General features: G+C 37.3%; 1 protein-coding gene across 3 annotated transcripts in view; it reads left to right on the top strand.

The window, feature by feature from the left end:
- Positions 1 to 14280, top strand: part of LOC130181565 (VPS10 domain-containing receptor SorCS1-like) — a 52209-nt gene that overhangs the window by 14398 nt on the left and 23531 nt on the right. For all 3 annotated transcript variants that reach the window (XR_008829595.1, XM_056395874.1, XM_056395875.1), the window contains exons 2-7: positions 4700 to 4767; positions 6445 to 6544; positions 6779 to 6937; positions 8388 to 8461; positions 13367 to 13431; positions 13974 to 14092. Coding sequence is in view for 2 of the 3 variants with exons in the window: in XM_056395874.1 (XP_056251849.1) it covers positions 4700 to 4767; positions 6445 to 6544; positions 6779 to 6937; positions 8388 to 8461; positions 13367 to 13431; positions 13974 to 14092 (585 nt within the window). In the remaining variant the exon portion in view is untranslated. The remainder of the gene's footprint in view (positions 1 to 4699; positions 4768 to 6444; positions 6545 to 6778; positions 6938 to 8387; positions 8462 to 13366; positions 13432 to 13973; positions 14093 to 14280) is intronic.

Here is a 14280-nt window from a genome sequence, read left to right as displayed (position 1 = left end):
TGAAATAATAATAAAAAAAAACATCCTTGCACAGTGGGCACAACTTTTTGGTTGTGTTGAAAAACCTACCCACTTGCTGTCTAATCTTGCCTGCATTGATCAGACCCCCTGCTCATGCACGCTGAAGCTTCCAAGCTCAGCAGGCCATCTGTAGCCTAGTATAGCTGCTGAACTTGCCTGGGCTTTCATTTATGGTGAAGAAGCAAATGATGCGGGAGTGTAAGCCCAAAGAAAAAGGAAGCTGTTTCAGTTGACTTATCAACCGAGCTGCTACTTTCACACAAGGTCGTTGTCTCAACATGAGGAGTCCAATAAAGTCAGTCACTTGCTGTTCTGCTTGGAAGCCGTAGCTGTCACATGGAGCATCTGCTCACTGTCCGGTTTAAGATGCTGGTGTGATGTTCACTGATCAATGTTATTACCATCTGCAAATGTACCATAATGTTCCCATCAGTCACAATATAGCTGAACTTTATTACTTCAGGAATTGCATGTTTACATAACGTAAAGTTTAAATAGTGTTTAAAACAAAGACAGAATATGTTTTGTTCACGTTCCCCAATCAAAGATTTCACTCCTCCTCTTATCTGTACTGTACATCAGGTTTTATCAGGACACCAATAGTTTATTTTGTGCAAAGTGATATTGTGAAGTTGCTTTATAATTTATGATTGCAGTGACCTGCTATCCATGGGAGAGCCAACAACTCTGACTTCAAACAACCTAGCTCCAGCACAACATCTGGTCCACGAGGAAATGTTGCCTTTGTTAATGAAGTGATATAAATTGATGTGGCAGACAAAAGCCTCTGTACATTACGTGTCGCATCGTGGTGGTATTGAAGTATACGAGGATGTGATTTCCTGCAGGCTTTTGTTGCTGTAAACAATGTAATGGAAATAGACAATTCTTTCTTTATTACAAGTGTTAAATGATGCTGTTTAATGTGTGGTGGTTTTTATCGAGTGAAGTTTCATACTTTATGCCACACCAGCCCCTGGGGTCTTTGAATTTGCTTTCTAAGCCGTGCGTGTTTTTTTTTTTTTATTTCTTGAAAGGCATTCGCTGCCACATTGTTAACACTTTGGTGGTGTTAATATCTTGCAGACAGGTGTTCTCACCCTTCTCCTCCCAACTCGTTTGTCTTAGCTGTGACATTGTCACAAGTTATCACTATTTCGAATATCACCATCGCACAAACTGTTGATGTCCTACAAAATGTGAAACTCGATTCTTCATAATTAAAGCTGCTATAATCATTTTTTTCATATTAACAGTGAATCGTGTGACTACTTTTTTGCGAAAAGTGACATTTATACCAATGAACGCAGAGAATTATGAGCCAAATCTGCAGATTCCCTCAGCTCTACAGCCTTAGAGTCATCAGGTGGGCACGAACATGACTCCAAGTGAATGATAATGTTGCTCCATGTCTGCTGGATGTGTTAATTAGCAGTAATTTGTGAACACGTTTGCCATATCATATAAGGTGGCAATATATCAGTGTTGTTTACAGCTTGTTGCAGTTGCCTCCAAATGGCCAAAAAATCAGCTAATGTAGATTTGAAGGAAAACAAGGGGTGAATAAAGCTAGTCTGCCAGTCTGTTAGTCCACAGGCTTGTGATTTCAAATTGTCAAAAGGGTGAGTCACCTGTGTAACAAAAAAACAACTATTTACCCAACAACCACTGGACAGCTGACATACGTGGCCATTTTTTGATATGTCATATTTGTCTTTAATATTAACATTCTAGTCAGTAACTCCTGTAACAATTGCGTTTATGGAGTCATCCATCTGTTTAATTGCTGTGGCCAACTGTGATGACAGTTGTATTGATGAGGCAACTTAATTCCAACAGCCGATAAGGCTGGATCAACGGGTCGGTGAGAGCGGGAATGAATTGTAATGCATACTCTGTCGCTCCTTTCATTTGTTCATCCTTCAATAACAGAATCCCTCCCTTCTGCTTTTTTGATACCTCTATCCCACCCCTTCTCATCTTCATACAATCCATTCATTTCAAACCAGTAATCTCTTCACCTTAAGCCCTTTAAGTCACCATTAAGCCTCCATTCATTCTTACATAATGATCAAATTCATCCCAGTCCATTTACCTCCAAGGTGTAAGGTTTACAAAGGATTACAGGTTGAAAAATCAATTTGCTTGCTCTTGGATGTCAAGTAATCCAGTTTGGAGACATGTTGGTGCTACTGCAGTGTATTGGGCCATGTGCTACATGGTAGCTGACAACGCCGTTGTTGAGATTCAAAGGGAAAAAATATGCTAATACATAGGGCATTATTATTTAAGGCATGTCATTATCCAGTGTATGGTTTAAAGAAGAGCCTTTGTCCGGTGATTTCAAATAGCAGTTTAATGGCTTTTTTGACATGCTGAACTTCAAACACCTGTTTCACACAGAAACATCTACAAAGTGAATATTGTATCACTGAACTGATGTGTTAACTGCAGCCATGGAGCTTCACCTTCAACATCCCTCACAACACGGGAAATGTTTCCAGCCAGCAAGAAGGTGGATGCAAATTACATCAGACTGTAATCTTGGATCCCTCCCAAGTAAATGCATAAAGTTAATTGCCATACAGAGGGAGGGGGGGGGATATAATTTGCCCTAATTTTCAGACTGCTGCGGGTTGTTTTATTGTGTATGACAGTGTCCATGAGGGTATGACTTTTGGAAGGTATAAAGGCCATTTTATTGGAAGACCATAAATCTCTGCAACCCAGTCTGGACAGTTGGTACCATAGCTATAACAAGCTTTGTGGATTATCTCTGAACTAGCCCCCATATTAAAGGTTTCATACATTCAGCACAAAGTAATGGAAGAGTCAGAGTTTTCTTAGTCAGCTTATTCAACAGAGGGCAGATAATTAGGAAAGAAACCAAAACTGTAAAGTTTAAATTGCATTATTAACAGCAATAGTTCCTTTAGAGACCTTTTACTGTGTGGTATATGATTTAATGCCTATAATACATAAATGGATATATAATGCAGGTAAAGACATATGCAGTATAATAGAAAACATGAAGGAAAATAATGATAACAGCGATTGTTGATTAATTGATCAGTAGATCCACAGAGAATTAATCAGCAGCTGTTCTAATAATCATTTGATCGTTTTTAAGGAAGAAAAAAAAAAAGGAAAACATTACCTGCTTCGAGCCTCTCATTTTTCAGCATTCATTCTTTATCTTTAGCTTCATTGGCTTTGGCGATTCTGTTCACTGATGCAGGAATTAATCACATCACAGAAGAGAATCAGATAGGGAGTTGGGGGTAAGGGTTATGTTTGGGATGGAGCGCTTGAAGACTGGTGTTTTGTTTTCATGAATCAGAATGTTATTGTGTTTTTTGTGGCGTGGCACCAGTGAAGTGCATCAGCTGACAGAGAGCTTGGAAAAATGTGAGGTTTTCGAAATAGTTTTTTTTCAGCTAAATGATGGAGTCGATTGTATGTAAGTGACCTGGAAATGTGAATGCAACAAGCATACTGTATGTTACTGTCACAGTTCAGTTTCACTGAAGCAATTAGGTTTGAGAGGGGGCAGGCAGGCTTTTATCTAGCAGACATGAGGAGGATGGCCTTGTTTGATTTGAGCGAATGCCTAGAAAACGACTGCTGGGTGGAATTTCTACAAACTGTGCGAGCAGGGTTTTTAACAAAGAAGTAAAAATGTCTTGTTTACTTTTCATAGTGAATGTCACCCCCAAACACTCACAACCCTTGATAATTAGAAGATAGCTATGAAAAGCTGAAGAGGATGCCCAGAAAAGCTTCCCAAGAGAGCTGTATGATGTGCAGGTTTTATGTTTGCAGAATGCAGGGAGGCCATTGCTTGAGGGATTCATTTGTGTGGAGGGTGAAGGGCACAGTAAGAACAACTGTTTTTGTGTCCAGGACTGTTGAAACTGTTTTTTTTTTGTTTTTTTTAAAGACACAACCCTTAGAAAAATACATGCTTTTGGACTGAAGTTGTTATAATACTTAATGTATTACTGAAGAAACAGTATATGCATATAAACATGAATATGCAGCAATAATCGCATGCATATACAAACACAATGGCTTTGATTTAGGTTGTGATATTTGCTGAGGAAAAGAGTTCCTCTTCAAATTAAACAGAGGCAAATAGAAATGACTACAGTGAGCCATTTGTTAATATCTGGAGTAATTTACAAGACATCTTGAAATCTGAAGCTTTTCATGTGTATTAAGTAAAGGCCTGTCTATTGTAAACTACATACGACCATGACACTTTTTACGATCCTCCTCAAGAAGGGATGTCCATGATTTTTATGAGGTCTATATCTCTGTGCCTAGAATGAATTAGAGTGTTGACTGATTTATTCAGTCACTCATAGCTAACCTGTGGTGGCATTTGCCGGTAGTCTGCCGAGTGTTAAAAATCATTATAACATACATATGCGATGAGAATATGCACAAAGTTTAGCTTTCCAACAAGCGGGCAGTGGGCTGACATACATCAGGGTTCTGTTTGGGTTTTTAATAAAGCCTGTCAGGGAGTCTAGAAGACGTGCATGGACAGCTCGGCTTGTTTTGTTGTTTGTAGGTATGCGACACTTTAATGCTGCTGGTTTTTTGTTTGTTTTTGTTTTTTTACCTGATGATACAATCCTGCGAAGCTAGTAATCTGTTTGATCTCTTTTTGTAGGTGATCCTCATGTTGACAAAATACTACGACTTCAACTCTGGCAGAGTAACAGAGAGTTCTTTATGGAGGTAAGATCTCCTGTCTGTTATTACCTTACATCAACAGGAATAAAGAAGCTGCAACAAAACAAATAGATGTTACATTTGTTTAGTAATGACTTAACCCCAAAGTTGTTTTGCTTTTGAAGAATCCTCTTTAATAGCTCAAAACAGAGTTAATATTGTGCTGTCAGCTTGATGACATTTATTAATTATGTGAACTGTGAATAGTTTTATTTGTGTGTGAAATTCTCAGAGCTTATTTGGACTTTTGTTGTTGGAGCATAAATTCAGTCACAAATGGATAACATACTGCACATTTCTTTGTCTTTGACTATTTGGTAAACAGAAGCAACATACAGTATATATATATATATATATATATACTGTATATATACTGTATATTTTGTATTTTTGGGGGGGGGGGGGCTGTTTAGGAGGTGTCGATTCACCGTTATGATCATTTTGGAGGATGTAGTCTGTGTTGCTGCTGAACTACACTACGTTATGGTGACAAGTGTTCCTATTATTTTGTCCGCCCCATTCAGATCAGTGAGAGTAGGCTTAACAACAGACACACTTTGTCTTTATATAATTCAATACAGTTCCACAGCAGCGTAATTTGCAGGCTCCAAAATTAGCATACAGTTGATTTAACACGTCTTTAACACAGTTTCAACAAAAACTTTAACATTATAACCTTCATGAAGGAAGATTTATGCGGTGTTACATTTATAGGTGTTCCTAATAAACTTACAACTGAGTGTATAACAGCTTAAATGTGAAATATGTCCCTATTTGGTGCAATAACAATAACACCGCTTTAATGTTGTCACCTTCATCATTTTGCAAGCCCAGTTTGTGGCAAGAGGAGGAGTTACAACTTCAATATTCTTCTATGTATTGATTTTTATAAGGCCATAATAAAAGAAAAAATATTTGAAGAGGAAAAAGTGGTTGATTTTGCAATTATTAATGTTTTTCTTTACACATACAGCAGTGGGTTCTGTGAGGCTCCAAACAATGAGGAAGTAAATCCAATATCATCAATATACAAGGGTTAAATAAAGAATAATGACGACATATTTCCCAATAAATATGCCCATAAAAATTAAAAAAATACAGGACGTTTTATATTGCAGTATATAACATTTCATGGTCCTTTCTGAAATGTCAGAAAGCAACTGGGACCAATATCTATTTTGGTGACAGTGAATGACCTCCAAAATGAACTCAGCAAAGAAAAGCCATTTTCTGCAGGACAGTCAATATTTTCAAGTATATCTCTGGTTTTGAGAAATTTTCGAGACACCCTGCCGTTGTTTTTTTGTTTTTTTTTCAGCCAACAGGCAAATAAATCCTCCAATCTTCCATTTGAGTTAGAAAACATCGAAATCACAAACCTTTGAATTACATTTTTACCCCAAAGCATCAACAATGATAATGATAACAATGATAATAATAATAATAATAGGTATAATAGCTCATCCTCTCGCCATGCATACCACACAGGATATTCTTGTTTATTTTGATAATTAAAAAAATCTCCATCCATCTAGCAAATTGCCTCATGACTACTGCTGTTGCAATTTTCTGCTTGCCTGATATGCTTAATGATACCATCAGCATCATAACTACTAGGTGTTGTTCAGTTCTCCTTTACTTTCCACCACAACCTATTTCCTTTATCCTATAATTGAATTTTAGGTCAACTGATTATGGGACCACATATGAGAAACTTAATGAGAAAGTTGGGCCAAAAACCATACTGAGCTACTTGTACGTAAGTCCGAACAACAAAAGGAAGGTAGGTTCCCACATGCATGTTATGAAAAGTCCTGCCTGTGTTAATTAAATCTGTAAATTGTTATCACTGTGTCGCAGAGTTATTATCATTTTCACTACATAGTAGCCCCGCAGGAGTCTGCACCGTGTGTGTGTTACAAGCAGCACATTGTACAAGCACACTTAAGCCCTGCGGAGTGGATGCTGTTGAGGTGGGCCGCTGATTCCCCCTGTCTCCTTTCTCGTCTCGTCTCAGATCATGTTACTGACCGACCCGGAGGTGGAGAGCAGCCTGCTCATTAGTCTTGACGAGGGGGCGTCCTATCAGAAACACAGCTTAGCCTTTGATATCCTCAGCCTGCTTTTTCACCCGGAGCAGGAAGACTGGATTTTGGCTTACAGCCACGACCAAAAGGTAGCGTGTAGCTGTCGGGTGGCATGAAAAAGTTGGAATAAAAAACTGAATATGTGACAGGAAAAACAAAATCTCTGGATGGAAATAAGGGTTGTTGTGTCTGCTTTACTTGCTCCCTTTCATGCTTTTGTTAGCTTGGTGTAGAGGCTCTGCCACCTTCTTATTCTGTTGGATTATATATCACAAGGCTAGTGGGTCGCAACATAAGTAATATCTCTATAAAATGATACAAACCATAGGTTGCTGTCATGGACAAAAGCATTTATTTTGATAATAGTGCCTAGCTGTTAAGAACATGGTCTTCATGAGCAGAGACATCTACCACTTAAGTCAAGGCTGCAGTTGCCAAAACAGAGGCAACTGATCACCTGCTCCTCTAAACAAGTCATAAGGTCTGGCTGCATAGCCTAACTTTGAATGGATGTGTCCTAGACAGCACAGGGGAAGGTTAACAAGGGAGACACGCCCAAACAATTCCCAAGCTCGCTCACACACACACACGCACGCACACACACACAATGGCGAGCATAAACCCACACATCCTTCATTACTCTTTGTGAGAACCCTGCTGTCTGCTTCACTCAACACCTCAGATATCAAACTCGGCCTCCACAGCCTGCTATTGGAAGACTTGATTTTCAGAGAGAAGAAAAGTCAAGGTCTGAGAAGTGAAATAAATGGTGCAGGCAGTAAGATGAAAGCTTAGCTGAGAGCCATCGACAGGTCAAAATAAAGATGCTCCACAGAGGTTTGCCTTCAGGTCATTCTGTATTTCTTTGCTAAATTCACCAAGCTAACAGCTAAATTCCATCAGGTTTTTCTTTCCTTTTATCACTGCTAGAATAAAATTAATATCAGCCTGGTTTCATTTTACATTTATTGATTGTCATGTCTTAAAAGTTGTAAGCTCTTAGATAAGTCAAAATAATGTTGCTTAGCATTGTAAAGCTCTGAGCTTAAGACGCTTGCTGCTTGATCATTATAGCACCGTATGACAGGCCTTGTGAATGCTTGTTTCATACAGTGGCAGTGAAATGGGATGAGTGATTTTATAAAGGCAGTCAGGCTGAAATTGTTCAATCACTGTAAAGAGACACTTTGATTTTTACACAGATGCCTACTTGTATGACCTCCCTTCTCTTTACTGCGGCATCAAAGCAAATAATCTTTTCTATTTTATTTTAAAATCATGGCTTAGCATCACTGTGAATTTAGAGGAACCGATGGGTTTTCTAATCACTGATGCATCTTCACATAAAGTATGTGCTCAGTCGTGGAATATTCAAAAGAATATCAACATATTGACACCACAAAATCTACAACTTTGATGACAGCTACTTGATAATACAGTTGTACATAAATCTGGAAATAATTATCTTGGATATTCTGACTTGGAAAATTATTCTATATACTGTAACTCATTTGGTTAATGCATTCCTCTCATTTTCAGCTCTATGTCTCTGTTGAGTTTGGGAGGAGGTGGCAGCTTGTGCATGACGGCGTCGTCCCCAACAGATTCTACTGGTGAGGTCATCAATCAATCATTTGCAGAGTGTTTGTCTTTCTGGGGGTGAAATGCTGCAATATGAATAATTGACAGTAGACAGAATACAATTATACATTGATATATTAACTTGTATGTACTTTGTATGTACAGGAATAGTACATTTTCATGTTCTATAAAATATGTTTAGATTTCTTCTGGAAAAGTTTTCCCAGATTCTGTGTACCGATGTAATTGAAACATGAGTAAAGATTGACCTGGGTACTGACTCATACTGCATTAATATTAATATTGATATTAATAATAGCATCTCATTTCCAGCAACAACATGAATTATTGAGTCAGATTTAAACCTGTTAAGAAGTCCGGCATGCGGTCTCAAGAGTGCTGTGAAAAAATGAAATCAAAAAAATGGTTGTTATTATAAGAAATACTCAGATTCTTTACTTAAATAAAAGTACCAATACAGAAATGTTAAAAAACAAAAACAAAACTCCATTATAAGTAAATGTCTGCATTTAAAGGAGCTATTTGTTAGTTTTGCTATTGCCACATAGCCAACGTTAGCATTAGCAGCTTATTAGTCTAGAACAAACGTTGCAAGTTCAGTGTCAAGCTTCATTTCTTCACACATCTATTTAGTGAGGCATGTGCAATTAAAAAATGCTGCACACTGTCTGACTTGCAATAAACAATTTCTTTGTAACATTTCAGCGCTAGACCTTAATGATGAAGATCTAACAAATTGTTTATTGCAAATCAGACAGTGTGCGGCATTTTTTAATTGGTGCCTCTATTTCTGTCACTTCTTTTCCTGTACTAAAGTTAGCATGCTAACCAGCTTGCCCTGGTCTGGTCAGCCTTTCTCATCACTTTCCAATACAGTCACTGAAGCATTGAGGCTGCCCTGAAGAAAGAGCCCTGCTCAGCGGATGTATTATAACCTTTTGTCATGTAAATGCAATGATAGCTGAAGCTCTTCTGTAAGACTGCAAAATAAACCAGCATGGTAATGCTAATGTTGGATGTGTAGCAATAGCAAAACTTGAAAATAGCTCTTTTAAAAGTTCATTTTAACACTATCAAAACTTAGAAGTATCCAAATTAAAATGACTTGGCCCTATTGACTTATGAATGATCATATACTACGTTATTAAATTGTTAATATTAATGCATCAATGCATAAGCAGCATGGAAAGGAAATGCTAGTTACATCTGAAATGTGTGACAAGGGGTCCTATGTAGACATTGCTTTTTTGTATGGTGTTTTGTATTGTATTTATATGAGTAAGTTACTTTCCACCACTGATCACAGCAAAGGTAAAAACAGTATTAAGGAAGTATCATTATACATTTTAATCCTAATTGCTTTTAAATGAATTTCAAACCAGGCAGAGATCGAATTGATAAATAATTTATGATTCCTTTTGTTGGTTTTTCTATGTAATGCACTAAGCCTCTAGTTTACACATACAGAGTAATATTAGATGTGTTGAATGCAGTCTGCTTATGAAATGTTGTTGGGATAGTGTGTCACAAATGGAATCATATCCAAACATTATCCATTTTCATTTCTTTGCGGTGTCTCCTTGAGCGTTTTAGTGTTATTAGTGGTTAGGTGCTGGTACAGGGATTATGGCCCAGGATAAATCCTTAATTTATAATGGTTTTTATAGTTGTTGGCTACGAAGTCCTTTTCACACTCATATCCACAGAATTAAAAAAACAGAACCATGGATTAATGAAGGAGGTTGGAGTGACCTACGGTGGAGAGTTATAAGTGTTTTGCCTTGGTCTGGGAAATACAACGCGCCAAAAATGTTAGTAATATGAGTGTGAATAAAAATCACTGGAGGGAAGAGGTGATGACTAAGTAGATATTAGACAAAACAAAGCACATAGACTATCTCTTGTTTAATGAGGCAGATATTTTTATCCTCAAAGGAGCGTGGATGTATGACACTCATTTCTTGTGGAGGTTGAAGAGTAATCATGTTCCGGCGGTGCTAATTAATCTTTCCTGATTTATTCAGACAAACATCTGTGGTACACATAGGGTTAACTGTACAGTTCAAGATTGCAGCATCTGCATAAAAAAAAAAAAAGTCTGCATGAAATAAATCCATAGTAACGACTATTAGTGAGTTTCTATTGGTGTGTGCTTAGTTATTAGGTATATTGTTTAGTGTGTATTGATGCACATGCAAGTGTCTGCCCACATGGACCCATAAGACACCAAAAATACAGACGCAGTGGTGAAACATTTGTTAGATAAGGGCATAGATTCTTAGATACAATATTACATATTTCAAATAAAGAACTGCTGCTGAAGCACTGATAATAAAATATGGCACAAAAAACTCAAGGTTTTCATAATCATCCACCCAGCAGAGCTCATCAGAAATGCACAGAATTGTAGCCCTTAAATCATTGTATAATGAGCAATAAAGCACAAAATGTACCTCATTCTCAATCTCACCCAAACCACATCACAAAGCCCTTTCTCTCCGGTCTCTGAAGCTAATGGTAATGTACCTGGGCTCAACTGTGCACATAAAGATCTTTGACTCTGCGTCACATAAGGCTCTACACGGTGGCTGCAATTCAGGTCATAATGTAGTTTTGTGCCAAGAATTTCTTATCAGGAACAATTTGCACAGAGCACCATGATTACACTGCAGAAAAAAATAAAATAAATAATGATAATATTAAATTAAAAAATTAAAATTTCACCTCACCAACTAAGGGATGTTCATGCAAAATTTCCCAGTTAAAGATCTTTCTAGTGAGCTGTTGTCCACAAACGAAGTATAGTACATTTACAGTATCTTTAATATCAACACACAGTATACCATATATGTCCAATCATTAGTCAATATGCTAAGTAAGGACAGTAGTGTGTGAGATTTCTTTAGCAGCATCCGGAAATTGAGAGTGTTAGAAGATGATCAGTCAAAAGCCATATTTTTGATGTTCAAGTATGTAATACACTTCCTTTTGTCCCTCCAGGAAATAAATCAACCAGAACATCCCCACACGATCAGAGATTGACCATGAAAGAATTACTTTCATCCCTTCCTGCACTGCTCTTTGTGTCTGAAAAGAAAAAAAAATCTGACAAACAAGATTTACAAAAACATGTTAACAGGCATCCTCGCTAGGCTGACGTAGTGGTATGTGTTAGTTATGGGGGGAACGCAGTGTAACATTGCAGGGGTTTATTTAAGAGCAAGCGCTGCTGCTCACTGATAGAATTGGATGAAGTGTTTGACAGAAAGTCCATTAAAAGAGATGGAGCTTTGAGGCAATTACAGAGTGCTGAGGGAAGCAGGACGGGGGCTTTTTATATTATAGTTCAGACACGGTATGGAAAATGAGAAGAAACCCATCTTGTGTCACAACAGCTGCTATTAATATAACAAGTGGTCACTCCTGTCGCTCTGCTCATAACAAATATTATGAAGAATCTCTATTAAAACTGAATGAAATGGCAAAGTACACCGTATCAATAAAGAGCGGTGCAGGTCAAATGTCCATCAGGCCAGTGTTTATAGATAAGGTTGTTGTGTTATTGCAATAAAGAGAGAACAGTAAAGATCCAGGCTGCATCTCTTATGTCCCATGTCCCCTTGCAAATTCAAAATGAAAATCATACTATTATGTAAACCACAAATATTTAAATAAACAGAAAAATTTATTATTTCTGTCAGCTGTGAACAATTTTCTCAATTTTCTTTGTTTTAGTTATAAATATTTACACAGCATCACTTTATCAAAATAAACCATGGGGCAGCAGCATATAGTTGATAAAACTTTTTCCCTTAATGCCTCATTAAGCCAGCTTATTCTGAAATGAATAACAAGAAAAGTTAAAATTACAAAACAAATGCTCTTTAACCAAGTCTATACAGCATCTTATACTGCATCCTGTATAATCGGTGGTTTCAATTCAGAACCACGGGAACCTTGATAAATATGAAAGGTCAGAGATAATAAAAGGAATAAGAAAGAAAAATTACAAATAATTTCTCAATCTTTTCTCTAAGTTTGACTTTTTTCAAGTTATTATTATTTTATTACTACTAGTTTAAATTATTAAAATCAGGTTGTACCATTAACACTTAAGGAATGTCTTATCCAAAAGTAAGTAGTTTATCCCTGTTAAACTGCTACTCTAGTATCTATACAGTTTATGCAGAATGATTGGTTTTATATGAATCTGATACTATTAAGATAGTCACTTAGTTTAGCTTTAGTATACTATTTTGTATAATGTGCAGTTTAATTTAAAATCTTCCCAGTTTTCATCATTTTTAAACATCTTTGTGCTCCAGTGTCAGATGTGTCAAGAATTCTTTTACGCTTCTACAGGGTTAATAATATACAGTATTAGCAGGCTATCGCTAGTTTTGTCACTTAGTTCAGTTAGCTACACATCAGTTACACATAGCAGTTACTGGGTGTCACATGTAGTTACAGATGGAATAAAAAACAGTTTGTGTGGTGCATTTAGTGATGTGTGAATCTTTCACTTCGTAAACACTTGGGTTATAATTAGGCAAAGTCTGAACCTGTGAGGAGTTGGTGTCACAATTTCTTTGAAGTGGAAAAAGGTTTTTGGAGGCCTTCTTAAATATAAAATACATCAATTCATATTGTAATAAAATAGTCTGAGAAGGCAAAATATGAGAAAGAAGTCAGTCTTTGGCTGAACAACTCATGCTTACAAGTACAGCTCATGTTTTGTTCAGGCCATAAGCTGTGATGAGTAGAAACAAACAAGACATTGCATAATTTTAAAGAGTTGCAAGCCCTGTAGGTAAAGGATGTCATTAATAATGTACATGATGTCACTATTAATAGGCACGTGTCTGTAAGTAGAGGTCTATGCTTATGTTTAATAGATGTTTGTCATGATGTTACAGGTCCAGGCTGGGTTTAGATAAAGAGCAAGGAATGATTCATCTGGAGATCAGTGTCTCTGATGGACGTGAGTAGTAATATATATTATTACATATCACAAGTTAAGTCACATCTTTCTACTGTGTTTGTATTGCTGAAATGAGACATAATCTCTCCTGTTAGTCACAATGTTTGCTGACATTTGTTTGTAATTCCTAAATCTCAATTTCAAAAAACCAGTAGAGAGATTACATCTGTTCTAAAACTGCCTTCCTCCTCTGAACTGGCTGTGCAGGGACTCTTCATGCGATTGAGCTAATTCATTTTTCAAAGGCCAGGCTATGACTTGGCTATTTTCTTGGCCACAGCACAGAGATGGGGGGCACTTCCATAAGGCCTTGTGTGTTAATGCCCCGTCCCCGGGGAGATTGCCTCATTTGGCTGATGCTAACACACTGGGGCAGCTCTCTCTACTTTATCTATTAGTAAGAATAAGAAGTATAAAATTTTGCCTCAGTGTTTCGCGTAATACCATCAGCATAAGCAGCTAAACCTTGATTGTGGTCCACAGAAGGTTGTTTGTTTTCCTCTTTGTCATATTTTTAGCTTTGATTTCTTGCTTACCCGCAGGGTCACAGTACATAACTTGTAAACTTCAGAACTGCTCTGATGGAAACAAGGGCAAGCCTTTCCCTGGATTTATCATCCCTAATTCCCTGGTGGTTCAGGATGAATACGTTTTCATCCAGGTGGGTTTTTATCGCAAGGTCTGGCTTCATTAAAAGACAATTAAAAGCTGTAAAACCACTGCATTCAATCGCATCTTAATGTACAGTCATGTTTTTCATTAACTAAAGGGGGCCATTATCCTGGGAAAGGATGGCATGTAACTGAAATCACAGTGTTGTGTATTATACTGAGAGAGTTGCACTCTGTC

This window comes from Seriola aureovittata, chromosome 14 (genome assembly GCF_021018895.1).
Source record: "Seriola aureovittata isolate HTS-2021-v1 ecotype China chromosome 14, ASM2101889v1, whole genome shotgun sequence".
Taxonomy (NCBI): Eukaryota; Metazoa; Chordata; class Actinopteri; order Carangiformes; family Carangidae; genus Seriola; species Seriola aureovittata.
Note: the sequence above shows the minus strand (reverse complement) of the source record. Positions and strands in the feature narration are given on the sequence as shown.